The 25584-nt window shown below is 38.3% G+C and overlaps 1 protein-coding gene across 1 annotated transcript; it reads left to right on the top strand.

Moving 5' to 3' along the window:
- Window positions 1-6058: 6058 nt before the first annotated feature.
- On the top strand, window positions 6059-25218 carry LOC113993003 (transmembrane protein FAM155A-like). The gene is made up of 4 exons (XM_039384659.1): window positions 6059-6147; window positions 7247-7253; window positions 11184-11436; window positions 24589-25218. The coding sequence occupies exons 1-4, from the start codon at window positions 6059-6061 to the stop codon at window positions 24882-24884; spliced, it is 645 nt and encodes a 214-aa protein (XP_039240593.1). The 3' UTR covers window positions 24885-25218.
- Window positions 25219-25584: the final 366 nt, after the last annotated feature.

The raw sequence follows: 25584 nt of genomic DNA, 5'->3' as shown, positions 1-25584 counted from the left end.
AGAGGCAGGGCACCCCTAGTCCTGGTCATGGTACTCATTGTGCTCTTCTTGTGGGTATGACCTGGAGGTCCCTTCAAGAGGATCAGACGTATCATCATTCCTGTACCGTCTGGAGTCTTGCCCACGAGAGACTGGAGCAGCGTTTACCCTTGAAGAGTTCCTTGTGGTACTTGTTCCTCTTTTCAGTTCACGTACCCGGGCTGCTAAGGAAGGGGTGGGTTTCCCATCCCACTTCCTCATATCTTCTCCGTGCTCACGGAGGTAAAACCATAGATCGCCACGTGGAGTGTACCTTCTCTCCTTAGCTGGGGGACGCTGGCTCCTAATAGCAGAGACTCTTGTTTGTCCTGGTGAGATATGGAAGATCCCTTCCTTAATTTCCTCTCTTAGCTTCTGGTGTCCCTCTTCAATTTTCTCTTCCAGGCTTCTGACGTGTTCAGCCAGTTTGGTTTCCACAGATGAGACGTGGGCTCGTAATGGGGCGGTGACAGTGTCTTCATACATCCTGAGTTTACTAACCAATGCTCCCACCTTGTCCTCTCCCTCCCTCCATTGCAGCGTTGCTAAGTAGCGGGAATACATTTCTGGCCCGAGTCGTGCAAACTTTAACCACATCTGGGAGGTGCACTGTACGCCATCTGGACTTTTAGGGAATCTTTCATCGTCTGAAAAGATTATCTCCAGTACAGCTAACTCCCTTAAGCACCGGATACCTTGTTCCATCGTGTTCCACTGTCCTTGCTGTACGTGGAGGTCCTCCTTGCAAAGGTATCTCTCCCTCACACTGCACAACAGTCGCCGCCAGAGGCTGAGAGTTTCCTGCCTCCTTCCAATCCCCTGATCAATGACTACATCTCGAGACAGGGACCCCAGCTGTCTGGCTTCACTCCCATCTAGGATTGTATCGTTAGCTGCAGCATCCCAGATTCGGAGCAGCCAGGTCAGAATGGACTCGTTCGCCTGTCGTGTGAACTCTCTCCGGAGCTCGCGTAGCTCACCCAGGGATAGGGACCGAGTGATTATTTCTGGCTCTGTCTCCTCCAGTGGATGTGAAGGTCCTGCCTCTTCGTCATCATTTGCTATACGGACTGATTTAGTCTTTGATTTCCTTTTCTGGACAGGGGCGACTGCTATTGGTTTTGGTTGTTCTTCTGGCTCCTCGATGGTTTGTGTGGACACGGTGCCGGTTGGTTTATTTCTTTCTCCCTCTGACTCAGCTGTGGTTTGGGTGGACGTGGTGCCTGCGGATTTGGTCCTTCTCTCCTCCCCCTGACAGTGCTGTACCATGTCAAGTAGTGTCCGGTAGGCAGTGGCCAGGGCCCAGCAGGTTGCTGTGAGCTGGCCATCTCTGGAGCTGCCAGAGCATTTTTCCTTCACCAGTCTTATCATGCTAACAGGATCCTGCAGTTGTTCAGGGGTGAATTTCCAGATCATTGGAGGAGAAAACTTCTCCAAATACTGGCTGATGTCCTCCCACTTCCCGTGCCACTCAGCATTATCTGCTCCCAGGGCAGGTGTCCAGACAACCTCCCTAGAAGGCCCTGTTCTGACCCTAAACATGGTGTACACAGTACAGAGCAGACAGAGCAACACTAACAATAACATTATACTGTCCTTAACATCAAAAGGGAACTCAATATTTTCAAAAACTGTTGTAGCAGGTCTGAAGGGGAAGAAGGAGGTGAGAGGCTGGAAACAACCATCCCCCCCGTTCCCCCAAAGGGCTGGGTACGATTTTTAATGAGGCCCCAGAGGTAGCAACCCAAACCAGGACAGGCAAACAGGACTGAATACACATTTACAATGACTCATTGCTTCTGATGTTAGAATGACATAAACATAATATACTAATAAAGCAATTTGGATCCCTCTCCCTGGTCTTAAAGAGAGCATCAAAACAGGCAAATAATACCCCATCTGTGGAAATATGAACAGGCTCAAATACAACATCCATGTGAATGCATCAAACAACATGGTGATCAGGGAGTTTCTATATCCAAATAGACAAATGCTTAAAGTGAAATTGTGATTCTGACTTCTCTCTCTCTGCCCCACGTTGGGCGCCAAAAATGTGCTGGTTTAAGAGTTAACCAGCAGGGGAAATGAACTCAACTCAAAGGAGAGATTATAAGTCAGAATAACAATTTACTAAAATAATACAGTAAGTACAATCATACAAACAAACAATTGGTCTTAACCCACAAAACCCAAATGTATAACCCAGTACCCTGGGGCATGAACAACGTGGTGTTCCTTGGGCCCCGCTTGAGTCCAAAGTAAAGGGAGAGGGGAAGAACCTGCTGGTGGGAGAGCTGTTGCAGTCTAGTCAAAAGTGGTGATTGCAGTGAGATGCTGGTGGGAGAGCTGTTGCAGTCTGGTCAAAGTGGTGATTGGAGTCCAGTATAGGGTGGTGAGCCAAGTCTGTTTGAGAGCGATGAGCCGCAGTCCTTCTCTGGATCCCACAGAGTGGGTAAAAATGTTCCAAGACTCCAAGATTATATATCCTGCAGTTCAGGCAGGAATGCTCAGCACTTCCCTCAGGGCGGGGAGTTCCACAAAGGGTGTGAGGACAGGAGCATCCTCCTATCTCACAGGCCTCTTAACACCCAGTTTATAGCCTGAGGAGTCAGGCTCTATGGGCAGATGGTGTAAATGGTTCATTGATAACAGTTTCTGGGAAATGGCATGGAAGGCTATAGAATACACAGTTTTGGGTTACACCCATACCCTGATGAACTGGTCTCAGTTGTCCTAACTAGGACACCCCAGTTGATTGGATGGCTAATCACCAGAAAGACAGGACTGGTGGATCAGGTTTTTGCATATCTTTCCCTTGCAGAAGCTTGGTTTATTTTGGCAGAGAGAAACATTATAGATTTCTCCTATATCTGTATATAATTTCTCCTAAAGATTACCGAAGTGACAATGAGACACTGATACCATGTCCTCTGCAGTAATGTCTTCATAATCAGAGACATATTTGTATTAGGAGCCTGCATATTTGCATCTTTCTGTTAATCTTTTCCAATATAGATGTGAACAGAGCAGCTTATCATTCCACTCATTTGTATCTGGTTAAAAGAAATCTTGTTACATAGCAAATAAATTGAAGCTGGCAAATAAATTTCAGCCTTGGTTTACCTTTCCTCTATCTTCAAATAAAATAGTGTGTGTGTGTCTTTCAAATAAAATTATTCATAACTGGGTAAAATAGGGAAAGAAACAAGATTATCTATTAAATTTAGGAAACACTAGTAGCTTTTGTCTCTTAATACAGTAGTTTGCGTCTGGTGGCATTAAGATCTGGATATTTAGTAAAATATTTATCTTATGATATTCCATCCATGAAGAGACAGAAAGTATTCATTATAATAAAATAGAAACAAAATCAGAGGTTGAAATAACCACAAAACAGACATATTAGTTCCCAAATTACCGTAAATTTCAGGCATAAATTTCTATAATATGAAACAGACACTCTCATTTCCTGGTACAGTCTTATAACACAAGGAATTTTAAAAAATGTACATAGAGTGAAATAACTGGAAAATATAATGTCTATTTTACAGGAAGCTCAGATTGATAATTTGTGTTCATTCTGGATCAGATTTAAAAAGAAAAAGGCAAAAAAAAAGTAAAATTTAAGTTCCCCGGACAAAAAAATGGTGGGTGTAGGTGTCAGTGCGAATGCATGTACAAAACAACTTCTCAAAAAACAGAACAGCTATGAGTCAATACTAATGTAATAAAACTCAATAGTGTGATGTGTATTTAAATGAATGCTTTATGAGCAATATTTGGCTGTATAAACAGAATGATAATAGCTTTTTTGGAAAGAAATATTTGAACCTTACTGAAAAATAATTCCCCAGTCAGAATTGTTTCATTTTGGTAGTGCTGAAACAAAGAGAAAAAGATTTTTTTTATCTATAAAAAAAAAAATCTCTATTTTAAGACTGTTTCTATGAAATATCTTATTTTCAGCAACCTACTTGTTATATGATTTCTACTGCATGTAATGAAGAACATTTAATCACTGATGCTACCACTGATATTCATTGGCAAAGATACCTTATGCAGGATATTGTTCCCTCCTATCTGGTCACTGTTACTGCACTATATATATGTGTGCTTAGTCAGCCCTATCGTGAGGCTGCCCAAAGTCTTAGAATGGTACTAGGAACAAAGACCAGCAAGAGAAATGCCAACAGCAGTCCCACAACTCTCGTGAGCAGAAGGCTCTCTGTAAAAGCTGATTTTTATTCTCAGTATACTTACAAACAGCAGTCTTCCTGAAATCAGACTGTCCCAGTGCTCAAAACTGACAAAGTTCCTGGGGGAGTTCACATTTCTAACACTACCCTTGTCAGATTTAATTAGATCTTGTACCAGTTAGCCATCTATATTTTGGTTGTGTAGTCTATATAAAATACACTTGTAAGCAATCTATCAGACATCTCTACTTGTACAAAATGATATCTCGGGTCCTGATGCACAAAGCAGAAACTAAGATTGATCCAAATGTTTCTTAAAGAAGATGTACTGTCACACAAACCAATACATAATACTTTGTGATCTGAATATAATTTTTTTTTTAGAGACTGTACTTCACAGACATAGCATTATTTTGCTGTTGTATAGCATTCATAAGATTTAAAGTGACTTTTACAACAAAATTTTTATCATAGGAAGAAATAAGAGTACTCTTTTGAGGTTCCTCATTGCTGCTTAAAACACATAATTACATTCGGAGCTCATGCCCTTATTTCCTATATAGTGTTTCATGTATTCATCTTTTGCCTGGTCAGTGTTCGGGCAGAGTTCTGAATCAATGAGTATCTTTATTTGTGTAAGCAAGGGCTTAGAAGATTTTCCAGCTTTATCAGTAGCTCTTCTCCAAAACTGTTGTTTATAACATCTCAGTTCATGAAGAATTACTATTGTTTTTAATTTCTACTCTTTAAGATTGTGAAATAGTAAAAAAGCTAACATGAAGCAAAGGAAGTTAGGCTGCTTTAAAATATTTCATAGGAAGGTTGAAATGGGAACCCTACAAGACACAACGTTATTGGTTGTGGTAATGTCACAGAATACCACAGAGGCAACAATTCACCTAGATTCTAAACAACGACAACAAAAATTAAAAACAAATACAAAACCAAACAAACACAAAACCAACCAACCAACCAAACAAAACCCCATGATATTTAAGCATATAGTCTAACTTTTAATGAACAAATAATGCAAATCTTGTATACTAGAATATTTAGGCTTACTTTTGGTTACAGAAAATCACACACTAAACTGAGGCTCACAGGGAACACATTTCACTCTCTATACACACCTTATTCACTGTTGTTGTCAATGAGTAAACATGGGCTGGGGATCACTAGGGTAGAACACAGCAAAACTTGAAAGGCACATCACTATTTATTTTCAAATGAATGCTGTTTTTCCATCAAGTTCTGCTGAAAAACCTCAGCTTACATAATAGGTTATTCCATGAATATTCTTGGAAAAATCAATTAATTAGTTAGTCACAGCCTGAGGTACCTCTCAGTATACATGGTGAGTGCAGAATTTATCTCTAAATACTCACAAACTTTGGGAGAAGTTAAGCTGGAATCATCACACTGTCTCGAGGCAATACTCTTAATTCCTTTATTCCAATAAAGTACAATTTCCTGATGTCGTTGAAAGTGTCAATGGTCAGAAAGCCTCTCAAGTTCATGAGGGGCCTCTTCCTTTCCAACTGGCAGATGAAATTATGAAGTTGTTCTCTGTTTGAAGACATCATTTTCAACCATGAATATGGTTGCGTAGCATCAGTGCAAAGCATTTAAAATCTATTTTGATTCAGAAAATTTACCATTTTGAGAAAGTTTCTGTTGTGACTTTTTACTTCCTACTTTCTTTCCCTCCCACCATCCTCCACATCTACACACCATAAGAGCTTTTTGATGATTTCTACGTTCCTTTTTGTATAATAATTTTGGCAGCCCAGTCAGTAACATGAAATTTTCCTTCAGTGAGGAAAAAAAAGTAATTTTCATGGAAAATGGTTGAAGTACTTCCTGGAAATTTCACAGTGTTCATTAAGAACTGTGATGACAATGTCAGTCAGGAACAACAGGGGAAGGAGCAGAGGCAAGCTGAATTAATCTCTTGAAAAGTATGAAGAATTGGCATCCACAGAGAATTAAACTGATTGAGCTTTTTCATTATGCTCTACTGATACCTATCATGCAGTGTGACTTAGTCTGTTTTTGCAGATATCAGGTTATCCAGAATCACATGTATTGTGCCTGTATGAGTGAGTGAGAATGAGAGGGGGAGGGAGGGAGACTGTGGGACTGTATGGATTGTAAATACAACTTTTCTTCCAACTGTTTTTGCAATCTTAGTACATAAAATCATAAAATGGTCTGGGTTGGAAGGGACCTTAGTGATCATCTAGTTAAAATTAGTTTTGTACAGTTGCACAGACAGTTATAATTCTGCTAGTGTAATGACCAGGGTAATGGTCAGTCAATGCAGTGTTCTACCTGGACATGCTGTACACACTGGGGGCAGCAGCTCTTGGCCTCTCTCTAGTTAATGTAATCATATTAACTAGTAACTCTGTCTGGTTGCCTTTCAAGGCCAGAAAGAATACTTCAGACAGGGTCTAACCTCATGTGTGATATGAGACACAGAATATCCTAAAAAGAGGCAAAACCTGGATTGCTAGTCCCCTCAAAGAGACAAAAATAAGTGTTCTTCATAATGTCCTGAGAGAAAAAGCATATGACATGGCCTTTTAGTTTCTCAAAATTCTCCAAATTCTCTACAAACCCCTCACTTTCTTCGTGGTAACTCTCAACCCGTTTATAATATGTAATGTTTGACAAGCGAATGCAGTTTAGTGTCTGGTTTGTTTGTGAAACTTTTGTTCCTTGAATTGATGAAACCAGTTTTTTGTGTTGGGTGACTGGTCACTGAAGTAATAAAATGTTTTTTCTGCTTCCAGATATGGGCTTGAAACTTGTACAGTAGAAATAAAATGAATGACAGCACAGTAGAAATAATAAATTAATCTGCCCAATTAATATGTTTTATCATATCATTAATAATTCACAATTACCAAGAAGATTTTGATTATGATCGATCTGGGTAGGCATTCATGATGATGAATACAGGCATATAAAGCCAGCATTGATTGATGCAGTTTTTCGAAAGTGTAATTTTAACTTTTTTTTTCATAAAGGGACAAGGTAAGGTAGATTTAATTTATTTAGGTGAGTAAAATTGCCACTAAATCCTTTTCAGATTTTGTAGTTATGCTTCTGTACATGAAAGATGATTTTATTCTTATGTGATACTGTCTTGCCATCATGGTAAAGAGATGAGATATTTAGATGTATTCAAGTATTTATTCTATGTATGTTGTTGCCATGATGCATCAGTAATCCAGTTTATCTTAGTTCTGTCCCATGTTAAAAAAAGAGTAATAACAAAACTAACAGAAAAATATGGCGTTTTTTTCTGTTCTTTGAGATTGGTCTGCCAGCTTTCTCATAGCAACTATGACTTTTCAAAGGTTTCAATCATCTCCCAAGCCACCCAAAAACATAAGATCATTCTATTTGTTTTCTACATTATAGGTATGCAACATACAAAAAAGATCATAATATGTAGCAGAAATTGAAATTCTAAGAAATCTCAAATCTTCTTTGTGTTTTTGTTTGGTTTTGGCAGCCTGACTTACATGAGTAAAAAGTCTGTTAATAAAAATGACTGTTTTGTCTTCTAAAGTTTTGAATTTTTATTTTTTTTTTAAATCACTAGATTTCCTCCTGTTTTTTAAAAAAACTGTTGATAATTGTTTATTCTTATATTTTCTCTATAATGCATATATCTTTTCCATCTTATAACTCAGTTTAGTTTATGTTGGAAATTAGTTTTAGCTTTACTTCCTTTGAATGAGGATATAATACAGTGAGAGAGATGTCTACTGCTACCACAGCCCCTCTTTCCTTTCCTTGAAATGTAATCCAATACATTTGTTTTACTGACATGAATCTTGAGAAGGTGCCTGCTTTGAAAGAGTAAGAATTTTGTTCTAGATGATTTTACTAAATGAAAAAGCTAGAGAATTTTTCTTGCTTCTGGCTATTTAACACATGGTCTCCTCACATCCACATTCCATCTTTTGCATTGACATGCTGAAAATTACATAGGAAAATATTAATAGAATTTAACTAGTACTTTGAAGTGTTCTATATGAAATATTTTAAAAAGGAATATTTATTGTGATTATAAATCATTGGGTTTAGCTACTGATGTACTTTAAGAAGGAAAAGGACTCTCATATCAAAACATAGTTTGTAAAGTGAATACCACTCCAGGCCAATGTGTATTTTCACTGATAGTTTCAGGCCTTGTTATGTAACACATGTTTTTAGACTCTGGAAATCAGCATTTTGGATTTGCTAGAAGAATTGCCACACAATCAAAACCTATATTTTCCTAGGTATAAGAAGGAATACTGGCTGACCAAAGGCCCTAATATCTGTTTTACTATTAGGAAAATTTCAAGACATTTCAATACATTTCAGTTACAAATCATGAATTTCTAATACTTAAGCTAAAAAGTCACCTTTCTCTACCATTAAAACAGAGGAAAGACTTTAAACTGCTCTGGATCTTCTTACTCAGTTGGGTCAGCCATGGGACTCATGCAAATGTGCTTGGGCAGAGTCATATGTACAAATATGAGATAAATCCACCCACTATTGTATTCCCTCTTGGGTAGTATATATTTAAGCATGCAAGTAAGATGTCTGTGTAAAACCTTTGGTGCCTAGAAAGATCAGGAAGGATAGGAGAGGTTATTTTTCCTTTTTCTCCAAAAAAAGGAAAATCTGCTTACTGGTGTAGTCGTTGGCATACACCCTTCCCCAGACAACGGCTGGGCACTGTCTGGAAAGGTAGGAATTAGCACAGGCCACAGCTGTGCCCGCAGTGGACTGACAGCTAGGGACCATGGGTGAGCCTTCTCTGGTGCTCCATGTAGCCTTCCTGGACAAAACAGAGCAATATGGGAATATTAAAAATATCCATATAGACTACAGAAAAGTTTGAAATCAGCTGCGAGAAAAATAAAACAAGGTGAGAGGCATTTATCTAAGAAACAGATATCAAGAGCAGGTACACTCATGCACATGCATTCTTTAAAAATACAGATAAGAATTCAAATGTAATTTTGAGCCAAAGCCTAGAACTTGTGAATCAGAGTAGGAAGATGATATGTACGAACTGAGCTTAGGGACATAAAAATCTTCACAGAAGCCCACAACTGCATTATTTACTTCTGCTCTTGAATAAAAATTTATTTCTTATCTTGCTTAAGTAGACACATGGGTTTGCTCATTTTCTTGTTACTGTTCAATACACTCCCTAAAAACTGATGTACAATTTCAAATATGATTCATAACCCAACATACTACTATTAGATCCATTTCATGAGGAGAACAAGAGGATTCTCTACACTGTTAGTGATCAAGAAAGAACATCTGTGAATATGTATCTATCAGATCCAGTGTTCCTGTTTCCAACAAACAGGCTATGCTCACTGACTAATTAAAAATAGAAAAACAATTGCTTTATTTCATTTATTATTGCAAGTGTCAATATAGCAACTAAAGCATCAAAAATGTGGTGGGTGATATAGTCAACAACAGGAAAAACACTTTCTCTCTAGAAGTTTATATGAGAACAAAAAGTACACACATCGTCTAGTCTTCCTTGTCATTAATCTGTGGATAAGAAAACTTTGTAAGCAATTAAAATTGAATTTGTAATGAAAAAAAAATCGTGTTCTACAGAATGCAGTAGGCAAAAACTGCTATAAAGAGATAATCACAAACCATAGATTACTGACAAAGGCTTCACTTTATCACCTCACAGCCTTACCCATACCTGCCACTATTGCAAACAATCTAAAATAAAAGTTTTGTGATTCTGGGACTACTACATTGGAATTAATTATATAATTTAAGCTGCTATTATTGACACTCATCAAATTATAACCAATGAGATGAAACATACTGAATTCAAATCAAACTCTCATCTAGATTACTCATTTCAGGTGTCAGGGTTTTTTAATTTTCACTGCTTCAAAATTTAATCTACATTTCCTTCTTTATTAGAAACAGGTCTAGAGAGAAGAGAAATGATCAGCTGACTATATTGCTTTTCAGCCTGTGATAAAGGAAAGGTAGTTACTAAGATTTTCAGATATTCTGAATGAATACAAAAAGGAAATTTTTGTTATGTAACAACCTAGATAGCAAGTATCTAGACAGTAAATAATGTACTTCAAAACAGATAAGTGGAAAATAAAATGGGAACAAGTAAACCTCTCTGTACTCTGTCACATAGGGTTTTTATCACCTTTATAGCCTGGTTTCCAATCTATCTTCTCAGGAAACTTTTCTGTGCCCAAAAGGTTAGTGCAATTTTAATGACAAACATCATTACTCAGAAGACAAAAGGCATTAAAAATTAAAATCAGCATGTTTATTTTACTTTTCTGTTTAAATTATTATAATAATTTAATTATTGCAGCCATGGTTACACAGCATCAGATGAGAACATCTTTAAAGTCTTCCTTTTAGCTCCGAAATGTAGACATTGATTCTCACTCTGGCAGATTCACCCCCTGATCTACAGCTCTTAGTGTTCAAAAATCCTAATGTTCAGGAAACTAGTGCTGGAGATTGGATAAGGTTTTATTTGAAGGGAAGCAGCACCATCTATTGCAACCTGGTAGCTTAACTCGATGATAGAAAGAACAAAGATGGCCTGAGCCCAGTTTTCAACTCTTTCTTGCGTGCACTTTCATAAATTTGTCTTTGACTGGCTTCAAATGAGGTTATTATCTCAGTTTGTTTATGATAAGGTGCAGGGACAGGGCTGTGTTCCATGTATGCATATGTTCAATAAAAAGTCACATCTAAGAGATACCTGTTTATGAACTAAGATAATATAATAGCATAAGCCTAGTCCTGACTAACTGCTGCTTTTAAATAGCTTGACTGGAGTTTTTATTTCTGAAATGGGAGGACAGTCAAAAGTTAAGAGTTTATTTTAGCCAGGTGATATTCTCTCAAAATTTTCTTTCAGAAGCAGCATTAATGTAGGTGTGCAGTACAGTATGTTCTTCTAATAATGACAGTGCTATTGTTATCCATCTATACTTCTCATTCTTCTCTTTTTTCCAGATTGTCTACAAAGCCTGGCTGTGTTCCCAGTATTTTGAAGTCACACAGTTTCACTGCAACAACAGAATTCCTTGCAAGCAATACTGTTTGGAGGTTCAAACGAGGTGTCCCTTTATATTACCAGACAACGATGATGTCATCTACGGAGGACTATCAAGTTTCATCTGTACAGGTACAGTATAAAAAAAGTAATTTCACTTGTTTTCATAAGTCTAAATTTGATGGACTTAGCTATAACTACGAGAGCCCGAAGGTGTTCCTCATTAGAAAGATTTGTCAGAGGTGCTAGGATTTGAGCCCAGCTTTAGAAATGCACATTTACACTACACCTTGCCCATCACCAGGCTTACAAAACAAAATTGCTAGAAAAAATTTGCTCTGGTTACTTTGTACACTTAATAATTTGGTGAAAGGATTTCTGTTACTCTATGTCATGCAGTACTCAGAGTAAAGAGGCTTCATGTCATGCAATATTCAGAAGATAGAGAAAGGCAGGTGCAGTTTCTAGTATATTCACCTTCGTACACCTGCATTCTTATGTCAGATAAATGGAGAATCTGAAGTATATAGTTCAAAACTGCAGCAGCTCTCAGAACATGCATGTCTAAGGAAAGATCTTTCACTAGTGAAGAAATTTAAGAATCAATTTTTCAACTGTGAAGAACTGATCTTTTTTGTCTCCTCTGTATTTCAGTTTTAAAAGGTATTGCTAATATATATCTCAGATATCACAAAAACTTTTTTCAGGACTGGTTGGGAGTCATCTAAACAAAATTGCAGCTTATATCAATGTTATCTTCAGATTTCTGGTGCCTGGAGTATCATCTGAGAACCTTGAAGATATTCAGGCAACTTATTCCTACTAAATAAGTAAAAAGGCATTTCAACACTTAGATCATTTGACATCCCTGGTCCAAACATCGGAAGTTAGACAGCCTTCACCTCTAAATTAGGGCTGCACTGGAAATCTTGATACTAAATGAGTTGCCCAAGGTAAGCTACTTAAAAACAGAGGCAGTTATAAAATCCCATAGAGGCTATGTACCATATCAAATGCAAGTATAATGATTGTGGCAACTCACTTCATCTTATACTCTGTATTTGGATTTAGGGTGATTCTGGTAGCAAGGTATTTACTGTATTTCCCGTATTTCTTTTTGAAGCTTAAGCCTTTTGCACACAGTTGAATAATATCCATCCATATGCAAAAGACAATATAATAAAATGTGAGCTCAGTTACAATTTCGAGTCATCAAATAAGGCAATGGTGCTTAGCACTTTAATGCATTTCATAAATATTAATAACCTTCCGATATGCATAGGCAGTAAACAAATTACTATTATTTTCCAGTTTAAGATAGTATAGTAAAAGCTGAAGTAAGAGACTTATTTATATGTTATTTACCACAAGTATACAATATATAGGTGTGTGTGTTTTCATGTATATTCATGTGTACCCACTTACATACATACACAATAGCAAAAAATCAAAGAATCAACAAAATCATCTTGGCATATATTTCAGAAAATCTCTTAGGAAATACATATCCATTTTCCTACTATAACTCAAAATCCAAATTCCTTCCTAAAACACAAAAAATATATGATTTTGAAAAGATTACTGACATCTCAGTCTGAAATGAAAAAGCAATTTTGGGAGGGGATTAAACTCACTTTATTGCAGGTAGTAGTAACATGAGTATCTACACATAAACTCTGTTGCTAAGCTCTCACTAGAGTCACTAAAGATCTGGTGTAGTCAGTAGGGCTGAGAGGTATTTAAATCAGCCGAAGTAGGCACCTGCACCTGATGAGAGGACTCATTCACAGTGCTGGCTGCTCTCTATTTGCTGTATTTGCTGTCAGTCACCAGGGGTTTTTTGCAGACATTTAAAACCAGGATGACCTGAAGCTCAGCTTAGCAGTCCACTAACTAATATTTGGTTGAGCTTTTTGTCCTCTCAAATTCAGATTCTGCAGCAGCAGAGCAGAGCTTGTATTCGCAGACCCGTGGGAGTTAGTATGCTGACCCTAGGCAGTTGTGTACAAGAGAAGATGCTGAGGACAGGTACAAGGCTACAGTTCAAACTTTGTCTGGAACACAGGCCCATTTTCACCCTCTTACTAAGCAGTAGCTCACTGTATGAGTACTTCTTGCCACTAAACAATGATAAATGAAACTATTATCTGCTGTGGGACTAAGGAATTACACTTCTCTGCAGCTTAGTGAAAACAGATTTATTTCATGCAAAGTACAGTGAGTTCAACAGCAGATAAAATAGTCTACCTCAGCATAGCTTGTGGTTTGACAGATAACTTGAAATCCTTCTGCCGAAAAGCAGCTGGAAGCAGGTCACCTATGTCTTGGGGGACCTATTCTCCTGCTGCACTTTCTGTGAGCTCCCGACTGGCTGACATATTCTGGGATTTTTAGTTACTGATCTGGCTTTTCATTAGCAAAACCCAAAAGAGTAAGGTCAAAAAGTATTTCTATCTAATATTTAGGTGTCAAGTAACAGGAAAAGGTATTCAAAGGATATCTGGTTTTTTTTGATATTGACTACAGCACAGAGGGTGGGACATACATATAAATATTACATGCCATTTTCCAGTTGCAGTTAGATAGAGGCTGGCATCAGCAGCAATGCTGGGAGGTGCCCTGGCTGCACCGAGCTGCCACCTCCCCTTGCCATGCCTGTCCTGCTGCAGCAGTGTGCCAGAGCACAGAGACCCGCTGGAGGTGAGCGTATGGCAGCACTGGTGGACGAGGAACACATGTATTATTTTTTTTTTCTTTCAGGGCAGGATTTCTGTGAAGTTGGAGTCTGAAAAAAAAAAAGTATTGGAGGTTGTAAAAAGAAATAATAACAAAGGTTTTATCTTTCCTTGGAAGATCCACATGATGACAAAACATCATAGGACTGTCTATTTTCCCACAAGAAATATTGCAGTCATTGTTATCTTCGTCACCATTAAATTAAAAAGAAAAAAATTTAGTTTATAATATGGATTAATATTGAATACTTGGAAATTCCTGAAGAACTCATATAATAAGTGGCAAGTATTCTAGCCTGAGAATGTCTTAGTTGATCATCTCCAATGAAAGCAAATAGTGGGAAAGGAAGAAAGTGTGCTGCACTAGTTACATATCACCAGAACTTGTCTTTTGTAGAAATGCATGTGAGGGTGTGGAATAACTGCAGTGCAAAAGAAAGTATTTGGGAGATTAATGAAAACAAACAGAATCACAGTGTGGTTCTGATTATGGAAATATGCAATTCATTAGAAAGAATTTTGTGTTCCACTCTTGCACCCTTGCTTCCAGGAGAAGGAAGGAAAGAAATTGATCCTTCCATCAAGCACTATTCTGGAACCTACTGGTTTTCATATTCATTAGAATTGAGTGATTGCTTTCAGTTTAGACCTTTGGCGTTCATATCCATATGATTAAAGTTTACAGTGGTTTAGATGAAACTGAAAGATGTCTCTTTCTACATCTCAGCTGTCTAGAATTGCCCATGCAAACCAGAGTGTTATTTAATGGAAATAACTAGAGTTTAGGCACACGTACACACACACACACACACACATACACACACACACACACAGAGAAACACACAAACACATATGGCAGATTACAATGAATTAGCCCCATGCAAAGTTCCAGGTCAGGGTTTTTGATTGTAACTTCTAAGAGAAAAATGTGCATACCAGTGGGATTCTTTTCAGTCGTAGATGTAGTCATCTCTTCCTTTATTTTTTTTCCCAGCTTCAATGGAAGATGTGGCAGATTTCTTTAACACATGGTCTTTCAGTGAGAAAAGAGAGTTGAAAGGCTGTGGTGGGCTGACTCTGGCTGGACATCAGGTGCCCACTGTTAAGGAAACTTTCCAGTCTGACCATTCACGAGACTCTCTGGCAGTCAAACTCCCAAGGCCAGAGACTTTAACTGCTGTGTTCGAAGCCCCTTCTCAGCAGGCAGCTCCAGTGAGCTGATAGGTGTTTTACTTGACTCCCCACACACCCCACTCACATGCAGTCAGACCAGGTTTCCTTATTGATTTGACCCCAGGCTTCCCATTGTAGAGTCTCAGATGTCTAGCTCCATAAAGTGCAGTAACACAGAAACAGCCCAAGCTGTTGCCTCTGAGGAGGACCCCCAGCAAAGGAACCCCTGGGCTTTTATACCCTCACAGTCTACCCATGCACAAGGCTGGCTCTTCCTCATGAGTCTTCCATTCCTGCTGTGTCTCTCAGTGTCCACCCTGGCTAGCACCACCAGTTTGTGCCTTTTGTTGACCAAAGGGCTGGCAGTTCACAGCCTCTTTTCTCTCTGAGTTCCCACCCAGATCTCAGTCTGCATCCCGAACTGCACCTTGCAAACCGAACTACCTGCACCAGATATATTCTTCAATACCCACCAAAGCCACTCTTTCACTCCCCTCTACAACTGGATAGGGGAGAGGAAAAAAGAAAGGCTTATGGGTTGAGATAAGGATGGGGAGAGATCACTCACCAGTGACCATTATGAGCAAAACAGGCTTGACTTAGTGAAATTAGTTGAATTTATTACTAATCAAAATCAGAATAGGAGGAAGAGAAGTAAAGCATACATTAAAAATACCTTCCCCCCACTCCTCTCTCCTTCCTAGGTTTAATTTTATGGCTGATTTTCTACCTCCTCCATCACAGGATCGTAGGTCTTACCAGTAAACCTGCCCTAGTTTGGCGACCTTTCTCCATGTGTCTGCAGGTCCCTGCCAGGAGCCTACTCCAGCACAGGCTTTCCTGTGGGGTCACAGCTTCTTTCAGGCATCCACCTGCTCTGGTGTGGGGCTACTCCACAGGCTGAAGGTCTCTGTTCCCCTGTGGATCTCCGTGGGCTGCAGAGGCACAGCTGCCTCACCGTGGTCTTCACCACAGACTGCAGGGGAATCTCTGCTCTGGCGCCTGGACCACCTCCTTCTCCTTCTTCTTCATTGACCTTGGTGTCTGTAGAGCCATTGCTCTCACATATTCTCTCTCCTCTTTCCTCTGGACACAATTATTTCTGTATAATAACCTTTTTTCTTCTTAACTGTGTTATCCCAGAAGTGTTACTGCTATCACTGATTGACTTGGCCTCAGCCAGTGGGGGGTCCATCTTAGAGCTGGCTGCAATTGGCTCTATTGGACATAAAGTCATCATAGAATCATAGAGTGGCCTGGGTTGGAAGGGACCATAAAAAATCATCTAGTTCCAACCCCCCTGCTTCTAGCAGCTTCTCACAGAAGCCACCACTGTACCTGTCCCCCCTGCCCCGCTCCCCACCAAAACCAGGCCATGCAAACCCAATACAGATTCTAAGTACAAAGCACTGGGAAAAGACTGATAATAATTCACAACTCCTGCTTTTCCTGTGCCTTCCAAAGTAATGTGGCCTTGGGACTGGTCCAGCCCATGAACTCTTTTTGTTTGCCTTGCTACCATCTCCCAATGGAGATTGAAGGAGGAGGCAGAGGTCATAAATGCTTTCTTCACAGCCAAAACTATCCCTTCAGGCCTGCAGTTTGCTCAACCCAGAAAACATGAGAAAATATAGTAACCAAATGAGCAACAGAGATGCCCAAAGAGAGAGGAGAGAACATTACTTCTTATCTGCACACATGGCCCTTCTCCAAGCAGCTAGGATATGCCACCAATACTGAGGGTCCAGTTGCATCTGCGTTAGCAATCCAGTTCAGGAGCATACATTTGAAGCAAATCCCTTGCTTATACTTCTTGCTGTTTGACTTACACTGGAGAAAGGTCTTGGAGGATTTGAACTGAGCTCCTTTGGATTAAACTAAATAAGGAGATGGGCTACAGCACCAACACTAGCATGCCCCGACCACCAATGCACATTTGGTCTACAGAATTAGATTAGAGCTAGAGTGAGGTAAAATCCCTTCAGAGACATTTAGGGTTGACACAAGATAAATACTCAGTACCAGCTCTTTCACTGGACAGACCTTCTTCTCTTACCAAAATTACTTGTTAATACAGACATAGCCTATTATGGCTGCTGTCTGTGTGCCAAGTCTGGACCACCCTAGAGTGCAGATTTAGGGCTAATTGTGTTTCTAATGGCTTTCTTTGTACTGACCATGACCTATGGTGTCTTTGTGCCCTGTGGCATAGCAGGGCCATTACCCAGTATCAAGTATCAGGTAGGAAATCCAAATAACTTGCTCACACTCTTTACCTGTACAATAGATGTCATGGAATTCAATGGAGAAGGAAAGTTCCTCTTTGAAGGAAAGGAAGACAATGTACTGAGCAGCAACAAGGCAAAGTTATGTTGCATTAACTTCTTCCAAAACCAGCATGTCACCCACTGGTTCTTCCTAAGAGCAGTGTAACACTGAGATTAGTTCAGTCAGTTAGAGCATGGTGCTATTAACACCACGGTTGTGTGTTCAATCCCTGTATGGGCTATACACTTAAGAGACGGACTTGATGATCCTTGTACATCCTTTCCAACTCAGAATATTCTGTGATTAAATTTCTGTTGTCAGAATGTGTCTTCTGACATCAGGAAGAGAATCAAATTTGTCTGCTTTCCTGTGCTGAACAGACATCTGATATTTTTCAATTAGAAGGAGAAAATAAAGGGAGAGAAAATGTGAGTGAACAGGTCATTCAGGTGTTTTAAATCACCGGTATCTTTCCTTTCAGTTCACATTAATTTAGATCCCTAATTTCATGTATTCTGACTAACCTCTCAGTTGCTTGGAACACAGTGTGAGAATCAGTGTTTGTCAAATAGCAGTAACAAATACTTACGTGATCAATGCAGAGTAACATTTCCTCAGAAACTCCTTCTCCTTTAGAATAAAATTTCACTGGAAATGAAACTGTCAGTCATGCTACATACTAATGTTTCTAAGGACATAGTGAGAATAATTACTGAGAATTCTCATCAATCTGTAGAAAGAGTTTGATGACTAACAAAACTCAGCACAGATATTAGGAGAAATTCTTTAAACGACAGCTTCTTCTGAAGGGGTAGATGTGTGTCTGGGTTTTACCAGCAGGTTTGGCTATAGTGTGTCTGTTTCAAAACAGATGCCCTGATTTCCGTGCAATTTGAAAAGCAATTCCCTTGAGAAAATATGATATATAGAATGCATTACAGTCTTTCTTTCCTTTGTAGAACAACTCAAGTAGAGAAAAATCTCTGAATTCAATCTGCTTTATGTTGTTCTTGGCAAACTCAAAAAACCCCATGTATTTGATCCAAATTGTTCCTCCAAAAATACCTCAAAATAATGTATCATTTGCCTCCTGTCTGCACCTCTAACACAGGCAGCAGGAATAATCCCTTTATGTTTGACAAGCATGGTTTAAATTATTACTAGCTATGGATCTGCTTACAAGGAAAATTTGACATGGTTTTGCAGCAAAGTCTGTAACTAAATAGCTCATCTTTTTGAATCTAGTGTTCTTCTAGTCTTGAATATTGGAGCTTTCACATAAATGAAGTCCCATATAATAATAGGTTTATTAGCTGCAATTGTTCTCCTGTAAAAATGACCCAGGCAATTAACCTATTGATATTCTGAACTTTCTATGGTGACACAGTACTTAGATATGACCCTTTCCTATCATATCACAATACTACATCCTTTTGATTAAGGATTGTACATATAGAAGCAAAACTACAGAGAGAGTGGGAAAAGCCAAAAGCTTTCTAGAAGCATGTTACTCTGTATCTCAAAAAAAACAGAGATAAAAAGCTTCATTGTATAGCTTTTAGAGTCAGCTGTTTACTTATTTTTCTGACTTACAGCAGCTCAGTCAGTTTTACAGGGGTAAAATTGGAGGAGGAAATTGGCCCTATGCATATATTAGGGAAAAATACATGCATGGTGAAGAAACACAACAAATTTTTCTTGAATGTGGACACAAATACACAGGAAAAAGTTCAAGAAGTACTAACCAACCTATAGTGATAAAAAACCCTTAAAACACGGCAACACAGTAACCCAGATCTCCTCCAATAATTGGAATGGAGTCTATAGTGGAAAGTAATCTTTTCAAAAGAGTTGAAGTTTTATTCACCAGTTTAAGAATAATCTGTTTAACTAAAGAGTAATTTATTTATCTCCAATGTTCTTCTACATTTCATTTTATTACTTTTTATAATATGAAAGGTATAAAATATATTTCTAAGCATCATAATGTGTCATAGACACAGCAATTTAGAAATAGAGAAGACTATCTGGGTAAGATTGCAGAGTGCTGGCTTCCACATCAGAAGTAAGCAAGCAGTGAAATCTAGTCATATATCTACTCTGTTCTCTTCCTCTTGAGCAGAGGACTCATTTTCCTCTACTTGGAAAATGTTAATATTGAAATCTCAGAAATAATTCCTCAGAAACAGAAATGTCATGGAGAGTTCTGGCATTAACTGATACAATGTTGTCCCTGCTGGATGGATCACTCTTGGCAGACTTCATTTACTTTGGGCTTCATAATAAAATGGAGTATTCAAAAATTCTGGTATACTACATCCACTTATCAGGTTTCTTCTAGTTCATGCTTTTCTTCAAGCACAGGAAGCTTCATACACCTCTCAAAAATAATCAGAAATCTATGTTAAAAATGAACACAGTTTAGAGTTCCACAGAAAGAAAATGGGGAAAAAACATTACGTATCGTAAAATCTGTTTTATTTCTGTGGCTTCACAAAATTCTTATTCAGCAATGACAATATCTACATCAACCAGACCAGTTCCCCATGATGCAGAATACTGTCTCCATAACTCTTTCTGTAGCAAAAAAACCAAGAAGTGGGCCAAGTCAGACCAACTGCTTCAGATACAAATCCAGCTACATGTGTGACACATCCTGACAGTGCTGAGAGATGTGGAAATTCAACCACCACCTTTGCAGGCTGGTTCCTGCAAGAACTCAGGCAGAAACCACATCATTCTCTGAGTTAGCTGATGATCTAGCTGATCAGCAGACCATGCATGCATAGGCAACCTTTGTGATTTCAATTCTTGTGTAAGAACTTACTTGCGGTTTGCTGCTTTTCCCCCAAAGCTGTTCCTGCACAAAGTGAATACTATATTCGTTATGTTGCTCCTTTTTCTTTCAGTATAATTCAGCTGACTGGGACACACAGGATTTCTCTCTTCATGTCTCTATTAACATAATCTCAGTCAAATGAGTAGCCTTAATTCTTACCCCAGCATTAGTAACACACAGTCCCTACAGATATAACTTCTGTGCTGATCATCAAAAAGTTAACTGTATGTGGAAAAAAACCTATCCTGTAACAAAACAAAGAGTTAGCTTTTATATGATCTTTGTAAGTCATAGTATATCTGTACAGAGAATGGTTTGAAACCAGTCTCCTGGCAAATTCTAGATCCTCAATTATACTAAAGGTCCAAGAACCTCCATATGGTGTAAGATTTCTGCTGATGAAATATAGCTGAGTGCTGGGAAGAGTTGGGAAATGAAGACATAGAACTGAGAATTGTAAGTAAAAAGTGAAAAGCAAAGTACATTTTGAGCCGGTAACAGCTGGTAAGTCAGTCTCAGAAATGTAATTATCAAATATCCAAGTAATACAAAGTAATGATGTCTACAAATTGAACTATGAAGACAGAAGCGGAATAGGGAAACCTTGGTGGTTTGGTGGATACAGATATCCTTTCTATTTCTTATCCCAGACTTTGTATCCCTATATATAATACTCAAACAAAATAAAAGTCCAACTAAGGCGAAAGAAGCAAAAGCAATGGAAACAAGGACAGGTAACCTTGGAAGAGCATGAAACTGGGTAGTCTAAGTATGGGCTGAGGAAGGCCAAGTCAAAGCTGGAACTGAACTTGGCAAGAGATGCAAAGAATAACAAGAAGGGCTTCTACAGGTATGTCGACCAGAAAAGGAAGGCCAAAGAAGGTGTACCTCCATGATAATCAGTGCCGGAAAACCGGTAACAAGAGATGAGGAGAAGGCTGAGGTACTCAACAACTTTTTGCCTCAGTCTTCAATGGCAGCCTCTCTTCCCACACCTCTCAAGTGGATGTGCAGCAGGATGGGGACCAGGGGAGCAAAGTCCGTCCCACTGTAAGTAAAGATCAGGTTCATGACCACCCAAGGAACCTGAATGTATATAAGTGTGTGGTACCCAATGAGATGCATCCCACAGTCCTGAGGGAATTTGCTAATGTAGTTGCCAATCTACTCCATGATATTTGAGAAGTCATGGCAGTCTGTTCAAGTCCCAGGTGGCTGGAAAAAGGGGGACATTTAACCCATCTTTAAAAAGGAGGATGCTGGGAACTACCAACCCATCATGAGATCCTTCTAGAAGCTATGCTAAGGCACATGGAGAACAAGGAGCTGATTTGAGACAGCCAACGTAGTTTCACCAAGGGCAAGTCCTGCCTAACCAGCCTAGTGGCCTTCTGCAACAATGTTACTAAATATCTCCATTAATGACATAGACAAAGGGATTAAGTGTTTCCTTTAGCAAATTTGCAGATGACACCAAGCTGAGCAGTGTGGTTGACACATCTGAAGGACGAGATGCTATCCAAAGAAACTTGGACAAACTCAAGAAGTTGGCTCATAGGAATTTCATGTGGATTAAACAAAACCAAGTACAGGGTCTTGCACCTAGGTCAGGGCAACCCCTGGATGAATACAGGCTGAGGGATGAATAGATTGAGATCAACCCTGCCAAGAAGGACTTGGGGGTGCTGGTGGATGAGAGGCTGGGCATGAGCCAACAACGTGCACTTGCAGCCCAGAAAGCCAGTTGTGCCCTGGACTGCATCAAAAGCAGCTTGGCCAGTGTTTACACCCCAGTTCACTTAGCAGGTTTAGATGAAGGTTGTTTGACTGGGTGGTGCACAGGAGAAAAAACAAAATTCTCAGGAAGTTCACTAACAAACTTTAACTCGCAAACTTTAGAACATTAAGGTAGAATAAGGAACTTGGCAAATTTTAGGTTTTTTTCTCCTTTGTTTTCCATGACTGATGTAGACAGCTTCCCTGGGTTTCTGGTAAATAACTGGTTTGTAACCCTCTGACTGAATAAACTGCTTAATTAGATCCAAGGGGAAAAAACTTATATTTGTGGCTACAAACAAGTTTGTGGTGAAGAACGTGTGTTGTGAACTATTATTTCACTGCAAAAGGTCTAACTGAATTTATCCAAATGTTCTACACTGTCACATGAATAGTAGTTCTGTAGTTAATTGTTTATTAAATATGTAAATACAAATTGAAAACTTAAATTCAATTACTGAATTGAAACAAAGAGGAAATGGAATTTTGCATTAAGGAACAAATTCAATTCAGCTTTGAATGTGGAGCTGCTGTCAATTTATTTTTAATTCAGTAAGTGCATATGAACTATTTAAATACATTTTGATTGCCAACTTTCATACATAGCTTTGATTTCAAAGAAAGTCAGGATTTTCCTGTAACAAGAAAGGCAGAAAATATAGTTTGAATACCAAACAAGTCTCAGTGAGATCAAAGCATTAACCATTCTCTATGTTTCTTTAATTACTACTAATCATTTGAGCTACTGCAGTCACAGAACAAGTTGTATAATTCCCTGCTTTGGGAGGCACTGCCTGTATGTTGCAATGTTTAAAAACAGACTTATGCACACAAATGCCAAAAGATACATCTCAGAAAATATGATGTTAGCAATAAGACTGCTTTATTATTCTTGCAATAAACAGCTATCCACAAGTTCCAAAATGCAGCCGAATTTCTTAAAAAACATGCAATGCTTTCAGCTATGATCTGAGAGAGAATAAATAATTTTCAAGCACTGGAATGCTGCATTAAGATTCTGACTTCAAAGGTGCAAAAATGGTCAGGTTTGCCATAGAGTGAACTCTGAATTTACAGAACATGAAACAAGTTCCTCTCGCTCCTGTATCTTTAAAAATGTTGTTGAATACAAAACTAAATGCAACTTCACTTGGATTCATATATAGCATAGGAGACTGTTGTGTCAGCTATGTAAAAATGTGCTAGTCTAGGTTTAATTTGCATCTTAACATGCTCAGCATACCTAACTAGCTTTTTGTTTAGTTGTAGATCAATATTATGGAAGTAGGAACCAAAGAATTCCATTTTATCATATTTTAAGCTGTGCTGTTTTTCTTTACAGATTATTTACAGAATGTAAGCAGTCTGGTGCTTGGACCTAAGAATGTTATAACTAAATTGCTTTTTGAAAATAATATTGTTGCTGTAGTCTTCAGAGAAAATGAATTCTTGTTTGAAGTAAAGCTGCTTTCAAAATTTTTATCCTAATATTTCAGAACAGATAGATCTTTTTCCTAGTAAAACCTAGTTCTACAACAGAGTATATTATTTACTGAACAATTTAGTCCAAGATCAGTTTAAATGCAGAAAAGTTGTTTGTCCATTATGTTAGGCATTCTTGCATTTGAACATTAGTTAAGTATCCTAATTAGGTTATTTTTATTTGTAAGAAAAAAAGGTATGTGAGAAGCAAATAGAACACTCTGGTTGATCTCCTATATAGTAATGCAGACAGCATTGACAATTTGCAATAAGACAGAATTCCTCTTAGTGTTCAAAAAGTCATAATCAGATCAGGCTGAGTAACTCAGTAGAGTTCCATAGGCAAAAATGGTCTAGATGTATAGTCAGAAATACCAGGCAATCCAATTATTGTATGGCAAGAAAAGACTGTTCTCAGCTCTGGGGTGTGTTGAAGACAACATCCAAGGCAAAAAAGTAGACCCAAAACAGCTCTGTTTGGAAGCTGTTCCTGTGATACAGTTTGATTTACATTGGTTAAACAATCAATATTATCAATATCATCAGTACGTCAATTTGTTATTTAATGCCTGTCTTTTCATGAATCAAAATATTACTGGTATGTGCTTATATATATACTGAAAGAAGAATTTCAAGGTCCTTTCAAATTTCATGGAAACGTCCTGATTGATTATTTCTTACTTCATCACTCATTGCTACTTCCCAAAAAGGAAGAATTCAAATACTCTTATCATTCAAATATAAAGAATTACTTTTTAATGCTGTTACTTTACAAACCATGCTCATCATCATACTCCTTCTGAATTATCTTTTAATGCTGCTTCTTGTTAGATGATGCATGTTCCTTCAACATCTCTAGTTATACAAAATGGCAGATCTTTTGAGGGCCTCAGTCTCACCCAAAGATGTGGATTCAATAGTTTAGACTAAACCATCAACTGTTCCTTCAAGCTACCACTTCAGCCAATCTTTGTGCCTAGTGTTTATTTTTCTTTTATGTTTACCCTACAGGGCTCTATGAAAACTATCCAACCAATGCAGAACCAGAATGCTGTGATGTCAGATGGGGACTATTATCAGATCATCAATCCAAAGGGACTATAAAAACAAGTGGCTCAACAATGTGTCACAGGACATCGCTCACAGTTTCATCAGCATCAAGACTGTGTAACAGCAGACTTAAACTGTGTGTTCTTGTATTAATTCTCTTACATACAGTACTTACAGTCTCAGCAGCACAGAACTCAACAGGACTGGGCTTTGGAGGCATAACAACTTTGGAAGATAATTCAACCAATGAGGAATAAAAGAAAGGATTCATTTTACATGAGAGAAACACAACAGGCCCAAATGACTACAGTCAAAAACAGCAAAGACTGAGTGCTTTACCCTCAGATCTCTTCTTGAATGACCTTTTGGATAAAATGAAAAGGATGGGCCACTACCCAAACAAGGACACATGAACACAGCTTTTTATTGACTAAAAGGCTGTTTGGTGACTTAAATTTCTCACACCATTTTATACACTGTGTTTTAATGTTTGGAGTTTCTTTTTTTGTTTGTTTTTTTGCACTTGTTAATACAGGATTTTATTTTTGGGACGGTTTATCAAAGCTAAATTAAGTCTTTTCCCTGTCAATATCTTTCTAGTCATTGTGTGTGTTCATCTGATAGTTCTGTCTTTTATGTCCTGTCAGTTTCTATTAGAGGAATGACTGCTATGATTCCGTGACATAGCAGAAAAAAAAAAAAAAAAAAGGAAAGAAAAAAAAAAAAAAAAAAAAAAAAAAAAAAGAAAAATCAACAAAAAACCCACAAAAAAAACCTCAACAAAAAACCACAAAAAGAACAAAACAAATTTAACCAAAAAATAGAAAATAAATAAAAAATAAAAAAGGCAACCACAAAAAAAACCCCAAATAAACCTTACTGTCCTCTTACCCATGGGAACCATTCATCTCCTTTCCCTTTCCCATCTCCTGTCACAGACAACACACATTTGCTTCT

The sequence above is a fragment of the Pipra filicauda genome, unplaced genomic scaffold (assembly GCF_003945595.2).
Source record: "Pipra filicauda isolate LSUMZ 115617 unplaced genomic scaffold, ASM394559v2 scaffold369_size710782_pilon, whole genome shotgun sequence".
NCBI classification, from domain to species: domain Eukaryota; kingdom Metazoa; phylum Chordata; class Aves; order Passeriformes; family Pipridae; genus Pipra; species Pipra filicauda.
The sequence above is the reverse complement of the archived record's forward strand: the minus strand, read 5'-3'. Positions and strand labels throughout refer to the sequence as shown.

Coding starts and splice junctions, on each gene's coding strand:
- LOC113993003 (XM_039384659.1), top strand. CDS start 6,059: ATGGTTGAAGTACTTCCTGGAAATTTCACAGTGTTCATTAAGAACTGT. Junction 11,437..24,588: donor ATCAAGTTTCATCTGTACAG/GTACAGTATAAA, acceptor TTTACCCTACAG/GGCTCTATGAAAACTATCCA.